We start from the raw sequence: 26327 nt of genomic DNA on the forward strand, positions 1-26327 counted from the left end.
TCAAATAAAATAATATTAGAAGATTTTTACCATTTCATTAGACGGCTTGAAACATTTACAAAAGAACCTACATTTCAATCCAATAAAAATTCTAATCATTTTCAGAATAATTCATAATTTTTTATACAGTAGTACTGTACATGAAAAATACGTTGGTATCAAGCAGTCTAAAATACTAAATTCATCCTTTTAGAAATTGAAAATCCGTTCTCAATGAAAAAAAATTGCAACTTTTAAATGAATAACCACTTTATAATTACACAAACTAAAAATACATAAAATAGTGTAAATGTAGACATACACGACAGCAAACGATTACATACATTTCATTTAAAGAAGTATTGAAAATCCTGTAATCATTTAAAAAAATAAATAAATAAAAATTCTAGAATAATGTGATAATACCCCAGCTTCTAACTTTGAAAGTATTTAAAAAAATAATGAGCTACACTTAGAGAATATTTATTTTTTTTCAAGTTACACATGGCCGCAGGAACCGGGTGGGGTGGGGGGGGGGGGGTCCACGGGGGCATGCCCCCTAATAATTTTGCCAATATATAGAATACTACATGTATATAGAAAATATAGCTACTATATGCTTGTGCCTCCTCAACAATATACTAATAGCGTCTGATGCCTTTTTTCTGCTTGTCAAGGAATTTTTGGTAGTTGATAGTGCCCCCCCCAACTGAAAATGTATGGCTATCCCCCCTCCAAAAAGAAAACCAAACTGAAATTGCATCCTACGGGCCTGTTACATATTCAAAAGATATGTTTACATACAGTTGATAGCCTAAACTTTTTAATGCTGGATGTTTAATAGCTGTTATAAGTGATACAACAGACAGCGCTCGCATTTTTTTCAGTGCAATTCTGCAAATCTATCTTAAAGATTTATTCATATTTTAACATTTCATTTGCTGAAAAAGTAAATGCTGCACCAAAATCGATACACCATCCAACCATCCAACCCCCTCCCCCCCCCCCCCCCCCTCTTCGGTAAAAGTGACTGCTAAATACATTTATATCACATCAATACAAAATTAATAACATCAAATGTTGCAGTCATTATAGATGTACATACTATATATTTATCACAGACATTTTGTTGAAAGTTGAACACAGAAAAAAATTACACTGACCTCTATTTCAATATACATGAAAGGTTCTTGAAAATCTAATATTTTATCAGATCTAATTCCTATCAAATATATAATTTATAATTTTATTCTCAAGAGTTTAAATATAACAATTAGAATATATCATATTTCATGACAATTAGACATACTTTTAAGATACATTTAACGTATCTTTAAAGTGATAACACTCTGGAAGGTCACAAAAACAATAAAAAAAATCAACAGATCTAACTTTATGCCTCCTCTCACTCCATAAATACGGCTTCTTTAAATTTAACAGTTGTATTATGGTGTTCAGTATCTTCATCAACATACGACTCAACAGCATAGTCATGTGGAGGACTACTATAGTAACCATTAGAAATCACTGGCCCTATCCCTTTAACAGTCATTCCAAATTCTTTGTTTATGTCCCTGGATTGAATAGGTCTTGGTTTATTGACCTTAGGAGGGGATTTACGATATAAAGTCTGTTGTGTTTCCCTATTTGAGTTTCTACTTCCAAAAAGTCGATGTTCTAATTCCTTTGCTTCTGGTGTTTTCTGTGAACGTTTTGGTGGGACAGGTTTCTGGGAGGTAGCATAACGACCAGGTACGTGATACCATGCAGAACGATGGTGTACAGTTCTTACTAGATCACGAGGTGATCGTGGAATGAGACTGTCTAAAGTTGAGTTCGGACCTGCAGTGACCGACTTTGTGTTTCCTGGAGTGATTGCATGTGGACCAGGAGCACTTCGACGAGAATGACCACTTCGTACACTAGCCCTAGAGTGTGTACTGTAACCAGTTATGTGAGAACTCTGGTAACTTTTAGCACTGTTTCCTCTAACTAATCCTCTATCTTGCTGTCGTGAAATAGATGATCGAGAACTTCCAGCACTACTATATCGTTTGAATAATTCTGCTGGACCACTTTCTGTTTGCTCTGCAAACTGAGTTCTCTTAGTTTCTTGCCCGACAGCTAAACTTTCAGTTTGACGAATTTCATCACCATAGCTATCAATCTGAGGATTTGCATCTCTCGTCTCGACATCCATTCCTTGTGGCCTATCAATACCATCTTCAACTTTTATTTCAACCGTTACATGTCGCCTTTGTGAATTTACCTCAGATGAAGGAGGTGAAACTTTCAATTTTCTGTCTATATTATCACGATGAAGCAGCCTTGGACGATCTGCGTCCATTAGTAGCTTCTCAGAGGCGCTTAGATGACTGACACTACTATATCGGCTCAGAGATTGTCCATGAGGGTCCTCTTTATAGCTTGAAGGTCGGGACCTCAGCACAGATCCAGAGTTTCGACTTGCACTTCTTGACCTGGAACGTTTGTCTAAATTTGCTAGATCTTTCTCGTGCCAGGAAAGTTTGCTATAAGGTCGATCGGCTGTTCGTGTATCAGTCAGCCTCGCTGACCCAAACTCATATCTACCCATCTTGAGTGAGATTTCCAGCTGACTGAGATACTGTCTTACAGCCCTACTGTCAATGTGATCTCCACCTTTAAACGAGAAAAGGAAAAAAGTCTTATCGAGCAATCTTACTTGTTCATCATATCTTCCAAAATCAAGCTAAAGATTACATGTAAATATCATTTATCAATGACTCCTACGTTCATCTTTCATGCCATTTGTTGTTGAAAGAAGTCAAATGACTTATTTATAACTAGGTACAGTAATGGTTACGGTTAGAAAATTTGTTTTTTATTCTTATTCTCAAACATGCATATTGATATTTAATCTGATTGTAAAGTACATGAACCTTTGATTAAAACGAATAATATCAAAGAATTTTGCAAAGATATAATGAAGACCGTATTTGGCACATTGATACTGCAATGTGAAATTTAACCCATGTCATATGTTAAGAAACAAAGGCATAATCTGGACTTTAATCAAGTATGATAAGGGATTAAAATCTAGTATGAAGGACAGAACCTTGACATCAACCTTCCTAAATCAATGAAAAAGTCAAGGATTCAATAAAAAAAAAAAAAACTATCGAACACTCAAACAATGAATGCTATGACAGCAAGTATATATTAAAATACTAGTAAATGTATGTTAGCTGTGATAGTAACAATAGACAGACACATAATTAAAATAGGTACATGAGTAAAACAATTATATATGTCAAGCTAAAGCTTGAGATACTGCATTGAAAAACTCACGAATATCTAACAAAAGTGTGTGTAGGGATTCTGTGTCTTTTCATATTATAGTTCCTGTCATCTGTGTCAAGCAATTGCGTTAAATATTGAAATATGCTGGATTTAAATTACCATATCTAAAGTTTGTTTTAGATAAATGATTACTATAGGTCATGTCGACAATTTAAGCATCAAATTAACACTAAATTCATGACAAAAATTTTGTAGCGTAATGACTTTTGTACCTGACATTACACCATCGACGCATAGAAAATACCCAACATCGCATATGCAAAAGATTACAAACGCAGAAATCGCATTAGGAGTGCATTTGGACATATCACAAAAACTTCCAATGCTGTTCTTAGCCTGACCGGCGGTCTCTTTTATGTTTTTGTGCTCTCGGAGATTATCATCACCAAATATAAAAGAAGGGCTTATAACTCCTGCATTATACCCATACCCTTTAAAGCCTCAAAATTCGTTCCAGATTCCTTGATAAAAACACATCTTTTGACACAATGTAAAAATAGATTCAAAATAGTTCAGTGTAAATATTATTTTTACATTTTAAGTTAGTGTATTTTTTTTTCTTTGACTTTATCACTTGGAGAATATTAACGATTCAAATCCTACACTTTCTGTACAAATAAATAGAAAAAAAGATAATTTCTACTTACAATAATTTCATTTTTTCCATTTCTTTTCCTTTATTCGAAATAGATTTTTTAGATTGGATAAAAAAAAATGGACAACTGCTTAATTTAAACAAACGCAAAAATTATCCAACGAAAGTTGTGATTTAATTGTATAAAATCAACGACATTCCTGCAAAAAAAGTCGAGATATCCTGCATTTAAGTCGCCCCATAAACATACCTGGCTGCTTGAATATATTTTCCTGGATGCGAGGAAAGGAAGAAGTCGGAACTTTCATGATTAACTCGCAAAAACAGAACAAAAAATACACAACAGTAAAAATGTTATCCTTCGAATGTCACAGAAAATCGTCACTTAAGTTTTCCTATACATCTTGATGGAACATAAATAAAATTTAGTGCTATGTTCGCCATGCCCAGTCGGTCCATTATTATTAATTAAATAATTTATGTTGTATACAATTGTCCAGATTTAACTTTTTCCCCCAGTCGGACAATGACTTCTTCGTCTGGCAAAAATCAACTGGTTTTGTGTGTCTCTAATCAGGGTTTTCTAACCACATGGAAACGCAGACCCCGCTATTCTATACAGAGATTTCGATTTAAATGTTAAACCAAAACTTAATCGGGTATGATTAATTATCAAACGAATAGGCCATTGACAAAGGCCCGCACACCAGAATGGGTTTACGGGAATCTTACAAAACTAGTATAATGGCAAACTGATGAACATAAATATTTGAATTTCTATACGACAAAAAACGCATAAAGCATTGGGCATGTAACGAAATACCCTAATTGTTCCGCCGACAATACTATGCGATAAGAAATGTACTAATGGATACACTGGGGGAATCGGATGACGGGCAAGGTATTTAAATCTTTTAAAAGAAGGACTAGGAATTGATTGAAATTGATGAAGCTGAAGAAAATGAAATTTGGTAAAGAGTATTTATCAACACTTTTTTGCGAACGTAAAAAAATTCAGAAGTATTCGACGTTCGTATATATTTACAACATAACTATATATGAAGTCATCATGATGCATCTGTTACGACAAAATTTTATTCTAGTTTATGAAAGCTGACAGTCACATTTTGAGTGAAAAATCAAAGTTATAAATATATTTCCAAAAATATGAGCATAATATTGTTGTATTTCCATCATAAAATAAAAGGTTAACCAATAATACACGATTAAATCCATCAAACCTCTGACAGAGATTGGACATTCAAAAAAGTAAACACTACTTCTCTTTTATGACTATATTTAAATACAGTAGGTAGACATAAAACCTTGACAAACTGGTCAGTAGCGCCTCACACCTTTCTAATGGACAATTTACACTGCTTGGCGATAGTGTTTAACTACCTTTTCCCCGACTTAAAATGAATAGGACCCGTGTACACTTTCTACAGTTGGTTTTAGGAGGTGTTTGGATTTTAATTTGTAAATATCATGCATTACATGGTGCTCGAAATTGAACTCGTGAACTTTCTTGTAGGCACATGTTAAATCTCAGAAATGCTAGTAAATAATCATAAATTCTTCAAACACTTTTTATATATAAAATGTCCAAAAGGAGCGAACTCTTTATTTAATACGTAAGCGAAGAAAAAAACGAATTATTCAATTCAACAAATATTCCAAGTAATTTTATACATGAACTCCATAAAATATTTTTTTACCCCCCCCAAAAAAAAAATTAATATAGACTTTGCATCATTCAATTAAATTTTAAAATATACCAACCAATCCCTCTTCCAATGCACAAAAAAGGAGTACTAGTACATACATGTATCAATATTCTATATCTATACGTGTAAATTTCTGCACTCTTGAAAACCTCTTCAAAATCTGCATGTATTAGTGACTTAATATATTTCCACTATCCATAAATCATTTCTAAAGAGTCATCGATATTATGCAAGACAACCGTTTAAATTGAATATACAAATGATAACATTTTTACCACACGCAGACTTCTGCAGACCAAACGTTGAGACTTTCCTAGGCACTTTACCGTACATACAGTAATTGCTAAAAATTGAACCCAATTCTAAAACAAGATCAAGTTGCACTCTATTTATAACGATGATAATTGGTACATTTATTTCGTATTGTACAAGAGTTTTTCCCTCTTTCTTAGACATGAATTTTTAACCAATGGGCTTTTTTTTCCCATCATACAACCATTAAATGTACCTTCATACACTTCAGAAAATAAAAGAATTAGAAAGTGTGCATGTTTTACGTTTTGGTAGTAAAATTTCATTTGATTATCATTTTTCTTAACAAAATATTATCTAAAAAAAATACACATACAGATTACAGAGTATATGAGAATATTTCATAAATGAAAAAAATAGGTATAACAAAACCATATTTTTATCTGTATTTATCGGTTGAAGTTTCTTTTTTCCTGTTTCTCTTCTGACGCGACTTTTAAAAATTGATATCAATCACAAAAATTATCGCATCAATACTAAATACTGTCTGCAAGATAAGGCTTTTATCTGATTGTGCGCTCGTGTGGGTCTCCATATATATTTGAAATAGAACACCGCTGCACATGAAACCATAAAATGCACCCAATAATAAAAACTATTTACAAAATAATATATAAGAAACTAAAAATGATGACTTTTCGTAAGTTTACATACCGAAAATATTAACCTTTTTCCGTTCGTTGACAGTACTTTTAGATATCTTCAAACATGACACAGGTTTTTCAATATTTTTTTCAATATTTTTCTCATGTTTATCCTCATTTGTAATTTCAACATCAGGTCTAATGCCTGTTGTGATATATTGCCCAGGCTCTGCGATTCGAACTCGCTTCAAAGTCATTTTTTCCTGTCACTCTTTGCGTAAGTCCCAAATAAAACAAATTCAACGATATATTCTGTTGTTGAATTACTTCAAGCGATACAAGTATTTGATCGCATAAATATTTGCTAACAAATCGTACAGTTTATGATGTCAGACTAGAAGATTATCCCTTAAAACCTAGACATGCATTGGCAATCACGGCATTATCCTAGCTCGGTCACTATATGGTTAATTCTTTCCCGCAGGTCACCAGTCTCGAGCAACAGAAGTGTTGGAGGGTTTCCGTAAAATTTTGTTTAGCCAAACGTTGACTCAACCTTACGACTAAAGATTAATCTAGTTTTTAAGGGTGTTGTATCCACAAGGTCTTCCTTCCAGAGCCAAAACTGCCGAATATAATCCAATCGGACTCTAAAATACTTTTTAGCACTTTCTTAAATGAATATTAACCTTGGAACCGTAATCCAATGAAAATGAGGGATTTCGTTACTATAACGAATAACAAGCACCTGTCATAAACTACTTGGAATCTTTTCCTACAACCACATGAATAAATGAGCATTGGTACACGACCCGAACTTTAAAAATATACACTCTCACGACAGGACAATGAAGAGGCATTTCACGCCATCCCTGGTACTCGGGAGAAATCAATGTGATATGGGACTACATTTAAATCCCTTTCTCTGTATTGTCGCTTTGTTTAGGAAATTTATGGATAGGTCCAATAAATATTGATAATAAGCCCAATATGGCAGGCTTTTATCAATTTCCCTTTTGTTCATTATCCATTTTAAAATGGCGAAATCAGTGGTGGTATAATAGAAACTCAAACTTAATTTCTTATTAATGAGCCATACTGATAATATTTGCGCTCCAAGAGAAATAGCATCATTTCCATTATATTTTGACGTATCGATTTCCAGATCTACCTCATTCGAGTTAACAATCTAAATGGTTATCGAAATTCGAAGCAACAGAACGAACAAAGCTATGAAACTGAAACAAAAATCTTCTTGTTTTTATTAAAAAAAATATTTTTTACAGGTTATTTTAATTTCTAAAATAAAATACAATAGTTTCAAAATATTGTCGTGAATAGATACAGTATATCATGTATATTAATTCCGATTCTAAACCAAAAGAATTTACAAAATTGAAAACACCAGCGTAAAAGTAAAAATCTATATTTATTATTTTTTTCCTAATCATTTTGTTGAAGTGATCTTGGTCATCGGTTATTGTTATTCCAAAAACAGTTATGTTGAATAAGGCTACATTTAATCGTAACAAGCCTTTTTGTATTGAAAAATACAATATCGACAAAGTAAAGGATATCTATCATCAAAATATTATTGTTGTATTAAAAGAACAGCTTTAACCAATGACACATAAGAAGTATGCACTCTGTTATCTGCATATGAACATTGCAGGTGAGTTATGGGAAAAAAATGAACCTTTGATCAGATAGATGAATCCTATCTGAAATAGGAACTCAAATTACTTTATTCTGGCTTTGAAATCATAACAATTATTCTCTATATAAGAGGGGTTATAAAAAAAATTCGTGGACTAGCGCCACAAAATTAAAACCGCTTTAAGTACATCAGTGAATTTTAACATATTTAGTTAACATCATCTTTTCTATCAATAGAATAAACCATAAATCATAAGTTTTATTATTTTATTAAATTGTTAATGTTTTTGTAAGTAACAGTATGTCTAGGCGGCGCAACCTCACATATGACGTTTTTTTTTTCTACCTGAGTGTAAATGAGAAAAAACTCTTTTGATATGAGAATTTGTCATTAAAAAAAATCCTGTTAATTCAGGAATGTGGTACAACTCAATTGTTACGTAAAATTTGCATTTTTTACCACATTCTGTAAGTTCTATGAAATTTTATCTTAAAGTTTATATAGAGTGACCGAACAACGAAAGGCTTGAAAATAACATCAAAAGGGGGAAGGGGTTTCTTTTTCAAACATTCTATAAAGTTTCGCACCAGGAAAAACTTATATAGATGTTTAAACATGCTACAGAAAAATAAAATGCATCAAGAGTGCTTGTTTTTAAATGCCCAAAAGGATTCGGAGAGATGAAAGATGCACAGTTAATGTAGATTGGTAGTCAGGGTGTCAAAAGTTAGTCACTTCGAAAAGTAACGTTGATCATGTGTGGTTGAACTCCAACAAGCTAGGTATTCTGGCATAATCAAGTGAGGACATTTCCCTATGTATAGGTCCATTTACAATATTATATGCATTGAAAGCAGCTTTTCGTGTCACTATAAAGTCATATAAACAAAACGGGCTTAAGTCCTTGCTTAATTCCAGGTAATCTCAACAAGATAAGTGTATGAGGTAGAGAGAGCGGACATTGAGAAACAATGACGTTGTCGGACGTCATGAAACTAAACGGCGACAGCGCCGGATGATCATATAATGTCTTTTTTCATTTTAGAATAATTTGGCAAATTATCAACGTATCAAGCTTTTCAACATTCTTAAACTTTTGTTGTTCTATATTCCTTGTAAATTTTGTAAGCACAGACTACATAGTACCATTCCACAAACTTTTTGATAACCCCTCCAACATGCAAAAGTATTACATGTCTGATACAAAAAATGCAAAAAATGATTATTCATATGAAATCCATTTCTTTAATTTCTTCTTGAATTTCAAACAATGATAACATCGCACAATATTGATCGACGGATTTATGGCAGTAAAGTACAGCAAAATCTGCTTATCCAAAAGTATGATTTTCAGAAATGAGATTCTAAAAAAAAAACATTGCCGATTTTCTACCATTGATCGCTTGGGAAATCTATATCTTTTTCAGCAAAAATTGCATATCTGAGAGAGTGATTTTGCAAACACTTTTATCTTTGAAAAAAAGAAATTAAACAAGAATGACTTAAAGGTTCAGTTCGATTTCAGAGGCAATTTAAATATCTCTACCCTAGAGATTTATCAAGAAATTGAGACAACTTAAACATGATCAATCACAAGCTTCTGTTTAGAAAGACTTTAAAAACATATCTTTGTGTATTGGCATTCATCAGCATCACACCAGATTGACAAAAAATCCTTTTGCCACTTCAACAGTTAGTTTAACCAGAGTGAAAAAATTGGAGCACTCAAATCAATAATATCCATTAAAAGATTTATCACCCTATACATGATAAAAATATCATGATCAGATATCATGATGAATTAGTTCCTTTATCTATGATGGGGAACACTGAAGCATCACATTTCTATTCTTTCAGACATTGTAAAATACTGGTATGATGTACTGCAATACAAACTTTACCCTTATTTAGTGTTCAATTGAGAATGTGTGTTAATATTCTAAATTCATCACCCTAATACAGAATGTTTAATTGAAATTTTAACGCAAAACATCAACATCCAGAAATTTTAACTGATTCACATGTACTCAACACTGTGTAATTTTTGTAAATTTTAAAAGGTTTGTCATGCAAAAAGTGTGCAGTTTTTTAATGTTATGAATTTTTGTAGTGTTCATTTGAAAAAAAAAACATAAAAGACATAGTACTACTGGTCACACAAAATGTAGCAAAGAACTTACCTAGCTTGGTTGTTCTAATATCAAGAGCTCTACGCAACAACTGCACAGCCTCACATTTTGCAGCATAGTTTATTTCATCTTGTAAAAGTTTTCCTAATAATAGATAGTAAAAAGTATTGGCAAGAGAAGAAATTTAAAGGAATAGGAATATGCTTTTATGTAAATATATGTTGTTTTTATGGAGAATTTTAAAGCAATGCGTCTTTAATTTATTCAATAATTTAATTCAACTTCCTCCAAATACATTAAAATTATGTTCAATGAAACATAAAAATACCTTAATTTAGCATAAAAATTACGACAGTTTTACAAAATGTGCTTACTTTTACGACCCATTCAAATTTTATTTCATTACATGTATTGATGTTTTGGAAGTAAAATGATGGCCGAAAATGTAAGTTACCTAGCTGGAACAATATATCTGCAACGGCCAGATGTTCTTTTCCCAGGCAATCTTCTCTGATCTTAAGAACTTTCCTGTACACTCCCTCTGAACGAACTCTGTCGAACCTACATTTAAAATCATTCATAAAAGATTTTTACTCTTTTTGTAGATTCAAATCAATCAGCGCAAAATTTTAACCTTTCATAAACTTTTACATTTCTCATTCCCTTTTGCAAAATAAAGACATCATTGTCAGGACAACGGAATTTTCAATGAAATATTTACTAGTATATAATTTATCAACTATCAAGCTTACCCACGATAATTGTCGGGGTTTCCCATGATTTCAGCCAGAGCATAAAGAACGTCTGCGACAAGAGGGTGAGATTTCCCAAACCATTGCTCCCTGATATTCAAAGCTTGTCGCAGACTTGTTTCTGCCATAATATAGTCCTGTTGTTGCATTCTGTAAGGTACCAAATCATTTTTTAAAAAATCATGCCAAACCTCATTAACACAATGGAATTTAGAAAAGTACGTTTAAGTTCATTTAAGTTTCTGTGTTGAAATTACTTTAAAATATAAATTTAACAAGTGGTTTATCTTTAATACACAACGAAAATATTAGTATGCTTCGTCATTCATCATTGTTCTTTGGCTAATTTAACGAACGTTCACAATTACACATCAAATGTTATAATCACTTTACCATTAAATAAGTAATTTAAAAAAAACTTAAAAAAAACGTCTACAAGAAATGTCTTACCTTAGAAGTCCTAGGTTGTACAAAATGGTGGCTTTGGCGCTCAGATTTCCGCTATTTTCTACAGCATCGCGAGCTTCTGTTAACAAGTCTTCAGCACTATCCACTAAGCCTTCATTCATGCGAAGGTTTCCCAAATGTGACAGAATTTTACCTAAATGAGAAAAATTACGCGTAGTTGCACAAATATTGTTGCCAGTCTTACTTGTAAAAGTTTTATAACTTTAGTAATGATACCAACACTTTTATTTTGACAAGATACGGTTATTTTCAAATAAGTAGTAGAAGTTATCTTAAATTGGTTATTATGTGTTTTTTAGAACGTTCAGATTGCCTAAGTTACCTGGAGTAAGAAAACTGGAAGGAAGAAGTGATTCCTTGGGGGAAATTATAGATAAATTTTATATCAAGGCCTCCAAGCATTTGTTTTAAAATTTATCTACAATTAGATGTACAATTTCTGCTTAATTTTATCACAGTTTCTTTCAAAAAATAAATCTTTCATGATATAAAACAATATTCTACCTTTCAGATTCTCTAATTCCATGAAATTAACAGTTGATTCCTCATCAAGTTCTGACAGATCGGTGACAATTCGGAAGGACTTCGTAAAATACTTTTCAGAAAGGTCCAAATCCCCTCTCTGCTGACAGTACTTTCCGAGAGATTCCTGAACCCGAGCGTGTATCAACATATCCTCATGTTCCAGTGGATAACTCTGTAGCAAGGAGTATTTGTTTCATAGAAAAGTTATTGAAGAAGGTGAATGTTTCTTTAAATACATTTCAAATGGGTAACATTGGAACATGAAAATTGTCTGCAACTTCAGAAGAAAATGAGCATGTTAATATTTGAAAATTTGGCCCATTGATATTACCATAATTTAATTTCAAAAACTTCTAGAGCTTGTCTTCAAAATTTCCATTTAGGTACATATAATGTTTGATTACTACTTCAATGTAACAGTTATAAAATAAATAACAAACATTTTGAATCATTAATGCAATTATATATCAATTAATGATGATATGTTGACATTTATGGAAGGGAATTACCGCCAAAAGTCTATTTATCTTGCTTTTATTCTTATTCTGCCTACTTCTTAATTCTTTGTTATTATTGTAACTATATGTCACTTTATTGTTTTCATATTCGTCTTTATTACATTTCACTTTGAACTTTTTTCATTCTTCATTTTGTCCTTACTTCTATGTTGCTTCATTCTTGTAAATTCGTTCTTCTTTCTTTGAAATTGATACAGTTTCTTTAATAAATAATTATGATCATCTCTATTACAAATGTAAATTCAGTCACACAAATCAAACCATGAAGCGCATTCAACGAAGACGAATACAAGTAGTGTGAATTTAATGCGGCATTATAACGCTAGGTGGCAGGGTGTTCGCTGCGAGTGTTGGTAAAATGAGGTACGCAAACCCGGGCCGAGGTTATTCGAGATTTTTCAATTTTCTGCCTTAATACTTTATCAATCGAACCCAAATTTCCAAATATATATGTTATAGGTTCAGACATGTACCCGGTGTCGTTCCTCCTGAAGGCTGCCTAGATGGCAAGACTTCCCTCGGAAGACTAGCTATATAGTGAGACTTCTCCAGGGGAAAGTTTCACTATATAGTCAGTCTTCCCCCTTCATAGCGAAACTCCCCCCTTTAATTTAGTTTCCGAATATTTTTTTCCATTGTAAAACAATGTTTTTATACTAACGTTTTCAGTGTTTGGATAAAAGTTATCCGTCCTATATGAATAAATAAATAAATATATGAATAAATGATTAAAACATTTTAATAGTGATTTTTATAATTAAAACTTTTTAACCATGCAGGTAAACTGCACGTTTCTACGGGTAATGACCTCTTTACTGTTAAACTAATTATGTCTTTTTTTCTTTTGATAAGAATCGTCTCGGAACAATACTATAATCTGCTGTGCACGAAAAAATTTTAATGCGCACTTTTATATTGATTCAATTGAAACTATTCATCTTTTATATATATATAAGATCATTACCTAAATATGCAATATATACATCGTCGATGTAAATAAAATCGAAACTGACCAAACACGGAAGAGGAAGTCCCACTATGGTCGTTTAGGGCGGGAAGCTCACTATATAGTCATTGCCCCCCCCCCCCCCCCCGGAAGGGAAGTCTCACTATATAGCCAGACTTCCAGGGGGAATACTCACTATGGGGTAAGTCTCACTATATGACACCGGTAGCATTGGGGGGGGGGGGGGGGGGGAGCTGGCCACCAAACATTTTTCTAGCCATAATTTTTTACTACTGAAAATGTTCAATGAAAGTCTGGTTGACCCCCTCCTACTTTTTGTTGTAGTTTAGTCAAATAAGGGCCATGTACGTAGTGACGTATGAGTAAAATTTGGTACTGAAAGAAGTTGGACCCCCCTCCCCCCAAATAGAATTTTCGAGTTTGAAGAATATTTCTTTTTTTTTTTTTGTTTTTGGTTTGTTTGTTTGTTTTGTTTTGTTTTGTTTTTTTTTTTTTTTGCTTGTCATGATTTTTAGTTAAGTTGTTTTTTTTCTCTGGCTGCCCCTTTCAAAAGCAATGCTACGTCTCTAAGTTTTATCTGTATTCGCTGTAAAAATTGCCAATATTTATATTCATGTATTTATATTTTGAAAATCTCAATATTTTAGATATCTTTGACGATTTTTGATTTCCAATTTGCTAAGATGGGTAGGCAATATCAAGCCGACATTTTACGTATTTTTTGCCAAACGAGACATTGACAAAATAATTTTTTGAGTTATTCTCATGTCAAACATTGTGTGCTTACTAGAGATATTTATTTCTTTATCGAAAAGTGCTATTTCTAAACAAAAAATTAATACATATTTTCATAAAAACCGGGGGAAATTTCTAGTATGCCCCTGTCTAGCCTGATTCCGGCAACGCCTACCCATGACGTTCCGCACTACTTTGCAAAGCATTTTGGGTTGGCCGAAACCAGACTAGCTCCGCAGTCCCCAGTATCAAGCGACTGCGCATGAACAGTTATTATCCTGAAATAAAGAAATGTCAGTTCAGTGGAAGAATATATAGGGTCCTGAAAAACAACTCAATTTATAAGGGTATACTAGTAATTATCAAAATATTTAATATTTTTTTTATATCAATAAAACTGAAATTCAATCATCCAACAAATAACTTGAATAGAGTTACTTATTTTTTTCAGGTAACAGAAAATACACAATTATTTTGAAGTTTTTCATCATTGTTCCGGGTTTTAATGACCCAGATTTTCTTAAAACGTGTTATTTAAAGCAACAAAAGCACATTAAATTTGAAAGAAGAAATGCTTATAAATAGGTAAAATATAATGTTTAGCATCAGAATAATTTACAAATTTATTAGCTTTTTGTCAACAAAAAAAACCCACTTCAGCTTGATACTGCCTTCCAAAAACTTGGAAATCAAATAATTTTCTTCGAGAAAATCTAAAATATTGAGCATTCGGGGCAATTTTACCGCGTATACAAATAAACCTATAACTAACATAACTTGAAAATTTGGGTTCGATTGATAAAGTATTAAGGCAGAAAATTGAAAAATCTCGATTAACCTCAACCCGGGTTTGCGTACCTAATTTTATCAACACTCGCAGCGAACACCCTGCCACCTAGCGTTATAATGCCGCATTAAATTCACACTACTTGTATTCGTCTTCGTTGAATGTGCTTCATGGTTTGCGTGACTGAATTTACATTTGTAATAGAGATGATCATAATTATTTATTAAAGAAACTGTATGGATTTAAAAGAAAGAAGAACGAATTTACAAGAATGAAGCAACATAGAAGTAAGGACAAAATGAAGATCAAAGTGAAATGTAATAAAGACGAATATGAAAACAATAAAGTGACATATAGTTACAATAATAACAAAGAATAAAGAAGTAGGCAGAATAAGAATAAAAGCAAGATAAATAGACTTTTGGCGGTAATTCCCTTCCATAGACATTCAGAGTCCAAAAAAAAAAATGTAGTGTTGTATAAATTCATACTTTTCAAGTGCTGTAAACAGGTGTGTATTCTTTCCCAGTACCAAAACCTAACTTTGCTTGAATGTTCTTTTGCTGTGATGCATATAACTACATGTACATGTAAACTAATCTTTAAGCAAAAGCATATTCTGTATAAAAATATCAAGCGATAATGGGGACAAATCTGAGTGTACAAATTAGGTATGTTCATGCAATGCAGGACAAACCCGAATAACACTTATATAACACAAAATGCTTACTCCATACATCTGAAATTCAATTTTGGTATAATCACTATTACTTCTTATATTTGTCAAGTGTTAAAGCACTGTAACATTTAAAGATTTAACTTTTTTCAATTAAAAATGTCATTAGTAGTAATAAAATCATTGTCAATGATTTTTTATGTGGGATACATTTGAAAAATGTAAATTTTCAAACTAAAAACAATTTTTAACTTATTCTATTTCAATCTACTTTTCAAAAAAAAAAAAAAGGGGGGGGGGTTACAAAACTAATTTTTATGTAATTTATATCGGTAAGATTTTTCAAAATTCAGATTAAAAAATAGCTCCATATGAGTAACTGATAATGAATATTGCTTCTTAGAGTCTTACAGTAAAAGTTCACAAAATTAAGTGTAATACATGACAAATGTTAATGCAAAACAAGTTTCTTTTTGTTTCAATTAATAAACTTAAAATTTCTTTTGAAATTAAAAATTTCAAAAACAGAGAATTCCATACATCAGTGTCAAAATTTACTATGTACCTTTACAAGTTTTTTGTTTAATGCTGTCAGTATTTTCTCTGTTACATCTACATGACCCAGATCTTTGAGGAAATTCGCGATAAGCCAGGCAATCTTAATTGTGTTGCAAATTTCATGAGTTTGGTATAATAATGGAGAATCTGCACCTAGAGAAAAGGAGGAATTAAAGAACTTAATGTCAAAATCTCATTCACAAAAGATGAATTCAATAAATAGCAAAGTTACTGATAACAAAAATATCAATCAATATTAAAGATAATCATGACATTCTTAATTTTCTCCAAAGAACATTTAATTTTTACCTGGAGTTTCAGCTTTAGTTTCAGTCAAAAATACAGCACCATTCTTATCCACTGGTTTAGTTCTTCCACTTTCCTGAACAGAAGAATAATAATGATCGAAACATACGAGATACATTGTACGTTATTGCTTTATACCTAATGAACACAGCTTTACCACCACATTCTTTTACTTCTAAATAGTCTTTCTTCTAAAAATTGAATGCCCTTTCATATGAATTTGAGAGAGAGACAGAGAGAGGCTAAGTTCACATAAATATTTCATAAAAGGAAGGAAATAAAGAAACATGACCTTTAAAAGTGTTATAACCAATTTAATCTTTTCAGAGATTTAAGGTCAGACGACATGTTCCTGAAATATATGTTTTGTATATCTTGGTATTATACCAAAAATTATTCAAAATTGACATTCTCTTGTGATTTCTAAATTGTTTTCGATAAGTTTAAAAAAAACAAGTACACCAAAATTCTTACATTGGCAATTCAAAAGATTACCCATAAGGATTATATACGAAATATCACCCTCTGGTATCTTGTCCCAATGCCTGGTAAGGTACCTCAATTTTTGGTGAGGAAATTTCTTTGATTAGCAATACTTAAAATGACAAATTCTTGGGAAAAATTATATATTTTCGATATTCGATATTTCTGATATTAACCTTCTGTTCATCATTGGGATCTTCATACACCGTTTCCTCCAGCCTGTGATGGTGAGGGGTCCTGACCCCCAGACTGCTAGTGATGGACTCCTCTGTCACTGCTGACAGCTCCCTCGTGGGAGGGTAGGTCACTATCCTAGGGACAGTCATGTTGAGGTTCTCCCTGGAGGAGGAGGCTGTCTCATCCTCGTGTGATGAAATTTCACTTGTTACACTGTCCAATTCAAGATCCTCTGCATTCTAAAAAGGTTTCAGAACTTCATAATATGCTGTAAACAAACTTTCATTCTCTTGCGAGATATATCCAAAAGTTTTACAAATTAACTTCTTTAATAACTCACCAATATTTCTAGCAGGGAACCATTCAGTTAATTGTGTATTAATGTAAAAAAAAACTAGCTGATATGAATCCAGAATAAAGGATGTTGCAAATAAAAATTGGTTTACAGAATAGTTTGAATATAAAAGAAAGTATTTGTAAGAGAAAACTAAATAAGTGAGATTCAAACTGCTTTTCTTATTGATCCTGTTCATCAGATTTCATTGTTTAAACCATCATAATGATGAATATGCTCTTCTAGCAGTTTTTTTTTTTCAAATGTACAGTGAAAACTGTCTAATCCGACACCTGCACAACCCGTTTCACTGTGGATTCCGACTTTTATTTTCATTCCCATTTTATATTTTTTCCATGTTCCTTCATTCCATCAGAAGTTTCTGGTACATTGTACACACATCTTACCTGGTCATGCATGATCTCCTGTCTCTAGATCTCCTTCTCCAAAATTCCCAGTCTCATCCTAAGTTTCTGCTTCATTGTACACACATCTTACCTGGTCATGCATGATCTCCTCTCTCTCTTCTTCCATGATTCCCAGTCTCATCAGAAGTTTCTGGTACATTGTACACACATCTTTTCCATCCTCCTTTATCAGAGACCAGAAAAAGGCCAGGTCCAGTTTGTTTGAGGGGTTCTGTCTCCTCTCATCCAGAAAACCTTCTATCATCCTGTAAATTTAAAAATTGAAATATAAAACAACAACTGAAAGTACCGTTTATGCAGAAACTTTAGAGCGGATTAAATTTGGAATTTTTAGCAAGGACGGTAAGATTGCTAAAATTAAATATTGCTAATAATTCATTCAGTATTAGAGGCTACCGTTATTTTTCTATGCACCATAAAATCACTAAATATACTTCTCGCTAAAATTAAATATTGATTTTTAAGGACAAATCGCTAAAATTGTATTTCAATAAAATTTCCACTGATATGGTATCAACATGTACCAGAAGAGTTCATTTGTTTTATGTTAAGCAAATAAAAAGTCAATGGACTCATGAATTTAAAAAAAACGTACATGTGTAACGTAAACGATGTTCAGGGACAATTAATCATATCTAAAAGACCTTACATTACAAGAGCATAACAGTTAAATACATGTACATGCTGCAAGGTATTGAGCATTCCAATTTCTATGCTTAATCAAATTTCAACACAGAAAACACTATTGGTAAGACTTAATGCTTCATATTTTCTTCGTCATATTCAAATGGGATCATTAGGATTTAATTTCTCTTATTCATATTTTCACTCACAGTGGATCATTTAAAACTTGAAGCAGAGTATCCATGTCTCCAGACATCAATAGTTGCCAAGGTAACTCTTCCAAGACCCTTTGGTTGAATGGCTGTTTGAGGAAGTACTTTGCAAGCTGATTGTGGAACCTGTTCTTTTGACCTTTCCACTCTTTTTCACATTCACCAGTGGATGCAACTTCTACCCCACCACTGCCTGCTTTTAGGGAATCTTTAAGGTATGGAACAGTAAAATATATATTTCTCATGCTTTGCATAAAAAACCTTGCTAAAATATATGTGACTTAACATTGTTGGCTACAAGTATAAATTTTGAGAATGAAATATACCACATTCATTTAAGATCTGTTTCTTAGATTTTACTTGAAACCATCAAAATTTTTATAGTATCAATTGCAAATTCATTTTTTCTTTCAAGAATCACATTTTTTCTGAAATACACAGATAATCTTACCATATTAGACCATCTTAGATCTAAATAAACTGTGATCATTTGTTGAATTGCTTCATGTACAAATTAAGTAAAGCTGTAAAATTCATGTGTGATAAGAATAAAGAGAGCTTTTCAGTGTGACAAGTAGTGTCTAAACTTGTCCTGTGAAATAAGAGTCAGTGGATATTGTTTGTGAGTGGATATTGCTTGTGAGCCATAAAAAAAAGTTTGCAAATCAAATTTTACTTTTTGTAACAGCGTAAAAACTAAATACTCATTAAACATATTAAAAGCATCAACATATAAAACTCACAAATGTTAACTTAAATGAAGCGAAATTTAAAAAAAAAATGTACAGCCAATTCTATATCTAATTTGGTGAAAATCAAAGTAATTAAAAATTTTTCAAGCATTAAAAAACTGAAATTTTAATTTTTGTTATATGCAAACATCAATCATAATTTAGATAAATGAAATCTAAAAGCATGTAATAAATTATTGTGAATTGCATATTTTTTATTCCATACATCATGACGTAAGTAAACATCCATTAAGACAGCTTCGAGGCAAAAGGTTGATCAACAATAATTAACGTTTTTTTCTGTTTTTCTTTTTTTAAATGGAAATATTAGTTCAATTTTGATGGTCCATCAAATATAATCTATCTAATATTTCATATGCAAGTATACAAATGCACCAATGGGTAACCACAAAAGAAACCCTGGGAATATACAAAGTGCAGACCATATTGATTTTATTTGCTTTTTTCAAGAGGGAAAAACGTGTGATAGGTAATTTCAGGAATGCAGGGGTGGATCAAGGATTTTTAAATTTCTGCAAAATGAACAGTTAATAATTAGCCTTGCATTAGAAAGGTATTAATCAAAACACACAATAATAAGGTAAGTTCAAAAGGTCAAACCTACTTATATTGGCCGTTTTACGGCGCGGACTAACATCCTTTTTTGTTGCACCTCCTAAAATAATATTTCATTGTCAAAAAATAAGAAATATGTGTTACTGCTTATTTAAAATTAAGGGCACAGGTACATTATATGTAACTTTTATAAATTCAGAAATAGATAAATGATATGCCAAACAATTTGAACATGCAAAAGCAAATGTATATTAAGCTACATAACAATTATTATTACTTTTTTCATTAAAAATAAAACTAACGTATATATTAGCATTATAAACTGTAACGATTTCATTTGATCTGAAGTTCTTTTATTCTAGAACATGTATTACTATTACAAACACAGTTAAACATTTTTCAACATTTTACCTTGTAATTTTAAATGTTGTTAATTAAAATTAGAATTCAAGTTTAATTTTAAGTATAAAACCATTGAGAGTTTGCAGGGGTTCCTTTTTAGCTAGAATACATTTAAGACAAGATTAATTTGACTAATATTAAACAGTCATGCATGCACTTATTATGTACAGGATATATAATACATCATTCATGCAATTAGTATGCAGGTAATATTTTCCACTTAGTATATATTTTTAATCATTATCATTAAATTGACAACAGTGACATCCCATAATTTCAGTTTAACAAAAATATCCCATGCAATAAGAAATCTCTGCCATTTCAAGGAGGGTGTTGCTCCATGCAAATAAGCATGGTCATGAATACAACGCAGGAATTAGGGTAAAAATGTCATTGAACAAGACCTACCAATCTCTTTACACTATGATCAAAATCATTCAATATTAATACTGGAACAAAATCTAAAATGAAATATAAAACTAAACTAGTCATGTTTTTCTTTTCAGGAACCTAACTCTTCTAGCAATTAAATTCTTCAGACAAGAACTAAATGGGTATGTTAAAACATTGATACTTACGAAGCAAAACATACTCCACAATTTCTTTCAAATGTTGGTGAGCAAATTGTATTTGTCCATTTGGGAGCTCATACACCCATTCTCTGAAGCATGTACAGAACTGAAGCCATTGGAAGTTCCTGACTTCTTTGGAATTTCTGTAGCCTAGTCCCCTCAATAATGTAAAAATGTCAACCTGAGAAAGACCCGTCCTGGACACAGCTAGCAAACGCAAGGTGTCTGGAATCCACCCCTCAAGTTCTGCAAGCACATTTAAGGAAATTAAAAGAAGTTTATGTTTATATCTAAAGGCCAGTTACTGCACTTAATGCTAGATAATGAACATAGCATGCCTTTAGGCAGGAGAGTCATTGAATTTTTTTTTTTATTACAAAAGTGGTAAATGTAGACATTGTTAACTCATGCACAATTTTAGAAAATAATGTCAGTTTTTCCCTATATTTTATTATATAAAATGCCATCATTTTAAAGAATTTATATGAAGTGCCACTTCCAGCTTCTCTACTTTTTTCATTCAATCATCTCTCTTACCTAGAAGATCTTCATCATCCAGTTCTCCATAGAGATTCTCTTTCGTCCAACTCATCTCACGTGACCACCTCTGGAAGCAGCGAAGACAGTAGTCTCTCAGGGAGGATATCTTCTCCCCTATTTCTTCCAGGTATTCAAAAAGTCCAGTGTACACACTGAAACAGCACATCTCCCCAGCCAAGAGAGAGAGAAAGAGGGGCTTGTTAGAGAGCTTCATGTCATGAACTTGGAGGAGGTTCTCCTCATTCAAGTGGTCAAAATGTTGCAGCATAGCTTCTTCCAAAAATGCTGTCTGGATTTTGGAAGAATGAAATGATGGAACAGTGTGTAGGATTGTGTCTTTCCTTGATGACAAGGAATGGTAAGTCAGATCTGAGCGACAAGTTGTGAAGATAATTCTGCATTGTGTAGGTAAAGGAAAAGGCAGCCACTTCAATTCTTTGACCTAAGAAACACAATTGTTTTATAAATATTGAATGGAATTTCAATTGTTAAGTATAAGCACCGATAAATAATGTAGTAATTTTTCAACAACAAAAAAAAAAAAAATGAAAAATGAATTCTTTAAAAGCTTTCCAGTTTTTTTTAATGAATAGAAAAGAATCAAAGTACCAGAAGTACTCATGGTCCTTATTCACCATAAGTCATTTTTAGATTTAAATTTTACTTGCTACTACAATGTAGTGTTACAAACTAACCTGTCTAATAGTGAGTCCCAGTGTGTTGCCAATCTCATCCAAACCATCAATGATAATGACAGCAGGACCCAATGAGAGAGCAGCCACAAATGCCTGACACACTTCCTGGAATGTCCATGGCTGGTCCTCCTCAGTTAATCCACTCTCTGAGGAACACTCCACTGAAATGAGATACCACCAAATATTACTTTCTTTGAATTTTATTCAATCAATTGTACCAAGTAGTTGTAATGGAAAATATATTCTGAAAATATATACATTGTAAGGTTTTTCATATTAAAAGCTACAGATGGTATTACCGTATATATGTATATAAAGGAGTTTCAAAATACCAAGTATTATGAAATACATGTATATGGGAGACTGTAATTACTGTAGTACTGTACTGTAGAACTTTAAGTGGAATATATATTTTACACTTTGCACTCCGTATATGCTGTGCTTTTTCATGCATTTGCCAAAAAAATGAATTCACATATGATAATAAATTACATGCTCTAGATTAATGTCAATTTTTCTTTTAAATTACGACTTTTAAAGAATTTATCCAATATACAAGAACAAAGCTGATTTAAACAAACATCAGATCTGCCAAAAGCAGATACCTGGCCTGAGGTATTCTTCTCTGAGTTCCTTTATACAGTGTCTGAGAAAGACTGAAATGTCTGCTGACCTTCCACTGCAGCCCACATACTGACAAATGACCTTGACATCATTGTGTTCAGCCTTGAATTTTTGGATCCAGTTACCAATCAGGGTGCTCTTTCCACTTCCTCTGTCACCATGGACAACCATGATTGATTTATAACGTGCTACAACTGCCTCCCTGAAATACATAAAATACAGTGAAACCTTGCTATCTCAAATACACGCATGTATCAATACCTCAAAGATAAATGATATTTCAGTGAGTTTGAAGTCCCAACCCATTTTTCTCTATATATTTTTCACCTCAATATCTCAAATACTCAGAGTTCTGCAACACTGACTTTAAAAAAAACCAAACACCTGAAGTCTAACTGTATCAAATAATATAGGAATTACAAGCATATTATACATAAAGTATATTATTTATATATACGTAGATTTAATATGAGAGGTGTGCGATACTTACTTCTTTTTCAACAAATTTAGAATTGAATATGGTCTCTCTATCATTTTTTCTTCTATTTCATAAACATTCTCATCTAGAACCTCGAGTGCAAATGATGTCATCTTCTCCTTCAGTCCATTGAGCTCAACAGATGTCACAAAAACCTGTCGTCTGCTCTCAGCAAACACTTCATTGGCTACCCACTCAGTGTATTCCTCTGATTCTGGAAGATTCATTGCAGTAAAAATTCAGAGGCATTATTTTCGCTCAAGTAACATATTGCACATACAAACAATTTTTCCTCATTTCAAATTTATCCAGACAGAGTTGTGTTAGAAGGGAGATAATGCTGTGTCTGTGAAATTCAACCCCTTTTGGATTTTCCCACTGACAATTTGGGTGAAAGTTGCAAAAATAAACCTATGGCAAATTTCCTTGCATACATTTGTTGTTTGTTGACATGAGGGAATACTAAAAAAAAAAAGAATGCACTGAAAATATTATTCTGGTCATCCATTTTAATACATATGTATTACATGTATATAAACATACATACAGTATTAAACACACTTATCAAAAACCCATTTAAAATATAATGAATTGATGCTTACAGCAAAGTGATTTTCATTCCCAAAGGCTTTAAAATATATATATATTGTAAACTACATGTGTAAATGGATATAGCAAATTATGTTTATAATGAAGCAAAATCATCTGTCTCTGGAACTTCAGTTATAAGCATGCTTTACTGTATTTCGTTCAATTTGTGAAGTCGGGGGACTGGATTATTTTGCTAAAAATTTTCAGTTCTATATAAAATGTTAAAATGTTTTATTGTATATCAATGTAAAATTCAGATATGAGAACTTATTTGTAATATTCCAGCAGTTTCAAGAGACAGTCCTTAACATAAGGCTTTAAATTACTGAAAACGTTTCAATTGTTTTGACATGCAAACCTTTCGTTACAAAATCAGCCCCCAGGAGCTTTCAAAAGGCAATCACTTTTCTCTTGTGTCAAATCTCAACATAAAATATCTTCAAAGAAACCAATTTCCTAAGATTTTTCTTTTAATTCTCAAAGGATTTCATAATGCTTCAGCAACCCTACAATGGCTTATATAAATCATTGTACTTTAAAGTTATATTAGGTTACATGGCCAGTAGACATATATTGCAAAACTGCTTTGATATTAACGGGATCAGGAAAATCATTTAAAAACAGTAAAGTACAGAGATCAGACCGATTTTCTTCAATATACTGTAATCCCTTAAAGCCATTATCAAAGCACTCGAGTTGTTATATACATAACAGATCCATAAAATACTTGCATTGAATGATATAGGCCTGAGAGGGCCCGTAAATCATATAACGCTAAGTAGGTAGTTTATCTCGAATCATAAATGGTATCTGGGGGTGCGAACATGTTGACAGATATCTCTGATATAGGCAATATAAAACTTCAAAAATTTACATGGTTTATCTCATGGATTATTATGGTCCTGAAATATTTGACACATTGAAGTACTCTTGAGTTTGAAATATCATATTTATGCATGCATAAAAGGTTTAAAGATGATGAACTTGAAGTTCAACATTTTTCAGTTTTGCTTCTACAGATATTTTTTTTTCAGTCAAAATTTCAAAATTTACAAAACTTAGGAAATATCATTATTCAAATAAGAATTTATCAAATCCTTAAAAATTATATTGCAATTGATAGTAATGAAATGGTTTTCATTTTCTTTGTCTTAATTTAACCATTCAAAATGTCATTTGTTGCAATGCTTTCTGACTTTGACTCAATTTTTATTGATATATATCATTTAAGCATTATTTATGCTTATAAGTTTAACTTTATTTAAGCCTTGATTAATTATCAATTAATTTTTTTCTGGGGGGGGGGGGGGGGAGGGAGGTGGGTGTTGCTCAATTACTATACATAATACATATATATAATTAATAAATTTCTCAGAAAATATGAAAGCCTTACTTACCAAAGGAGGAGAGTGGGTGCTCTAGGGCAGGATACACCCCATCTATAACAGCTGTCCAATCCTTTATCACATGTCTACCAAGTTCTTCATTAGTCCTAAAATATTTCACAGGCAGAGCCTTCTTCACTATTCTCTGCTTCAAATCCCTTATATTGAGATCAGCATATTCATTTTCAGGTAAATGTATCTTGCTGAGTTTAGTTCTCTTTTCCTCTGACAAATGTCCGAATTTAACATCTAAATGTTCAGGTTGTCTGTAGTAGAAATGGCAGTATCTGTTGTCGCAGAGAAATGCAGCCTGAATTATCTCTAACTCTGTAAAACTAGTGTTCTGATGGCTTTCTTGTAGCACCCATGTGTATCCGGCTGAGGCGGCCATTAGATAGTTTTTATCCATCCAATCCATTTCATCAAGGTCTTCGACATTTATGATTTTTTTAGGAAGGGGTGGTCTCTCCACTTGCCTGTAGGGCCCATAACTCTCTCCAAGCAGGCAGATAAAGAAAGGAGAACTCTTACTTATATAATCTAAATTTAACTTCAACAAATTCCCGGATGCTGCTTCTTCGCCATTGGGATTCCATCGTACATCATATGGCAAGAAGTTACCCCCTCGTAACTTGCACAGTTCATGAATTTTGGGAAACACCTCCCTGAAGAGGAAATCTTTCTCTTCATTAAAGTCCTCTGGAGTAGAGCATATATAAGGTCTGATTGGTTTACGTAAAATATATTTCTGTTCAACTTGTGACACCTGTGCTTCTTCATCGTCATCATCAAGAAAATTCTCCAACTTCATCTTGATCTGAATCTGAGTCCCTTGGGTCACAGTAAAGGGTCTTAATA

The 26327-nt window shown here is 32.4% G+C and overlaps 1 protein-coding gene across 2 annotated transcripts; it reads right to left on the reverse strand.

Annotated features, from left to right (window-relative positions):
• Positions 1–1079: 1079 nt before the first annotated feature.
• On the reverse strand, positions 1080–26327 carry LOC133195719 (uncharacterized). Of its 2 annotated transcripts, XM_061331647.1 has the most exons (18): positions 25482–26327; positions 23506–23707; positions 22997–23217; positions 22392–22552; positions 21694–22138; positions 21163–21402; positions 20232–20282; positions 18873–19083; positions 18110–18284; positions 17277–17516; positions 16621–16693; positions 16319–16464; positions 12050–12242; positions 11528–11678; positions 11078–11227; positions 10780–10886; positions 10377–10469; positions 1080–2640 (listed from the first exon to the last, which is right to left on the reverse strand). In XM_061331647.1, the coding sequence occupies exons 1-18, from the start codon at positions 26278–26280 to the stop codon at positions 1385–1387; spliced, it is 4914 nt and encodes a 1637-aa protein (XP_061187631.1). In that variant the 5' UTR covers positions 26281–26327; the 3' UTR covers positions 1080–1384. The 2 variants fall into 2 exon arrangements, with proteins under 2 accessions (XP_061187631.1, XP_061187632.1); XM_061331648.1 differs by lacking the exon at positions 20232–20282.

Source organism: Saccostrea echinata, unplaced genomic scaffold, assembly GCF_033153115.1.
Source record: "Saccostrea echinata isolate AGI-Se365-2 ecotype Australia unplaced genomic scaffold, CSIRO_AGI_Sech_v1 ptg000029l, whole genome shotgun sequence".
NCBI classification, from domain to species: Eukaryota; Metazoa; Mollusca; class Bivalvia; order Ostreida; family Ostreidae; genus Saccostrea; species Saccostrea echinata.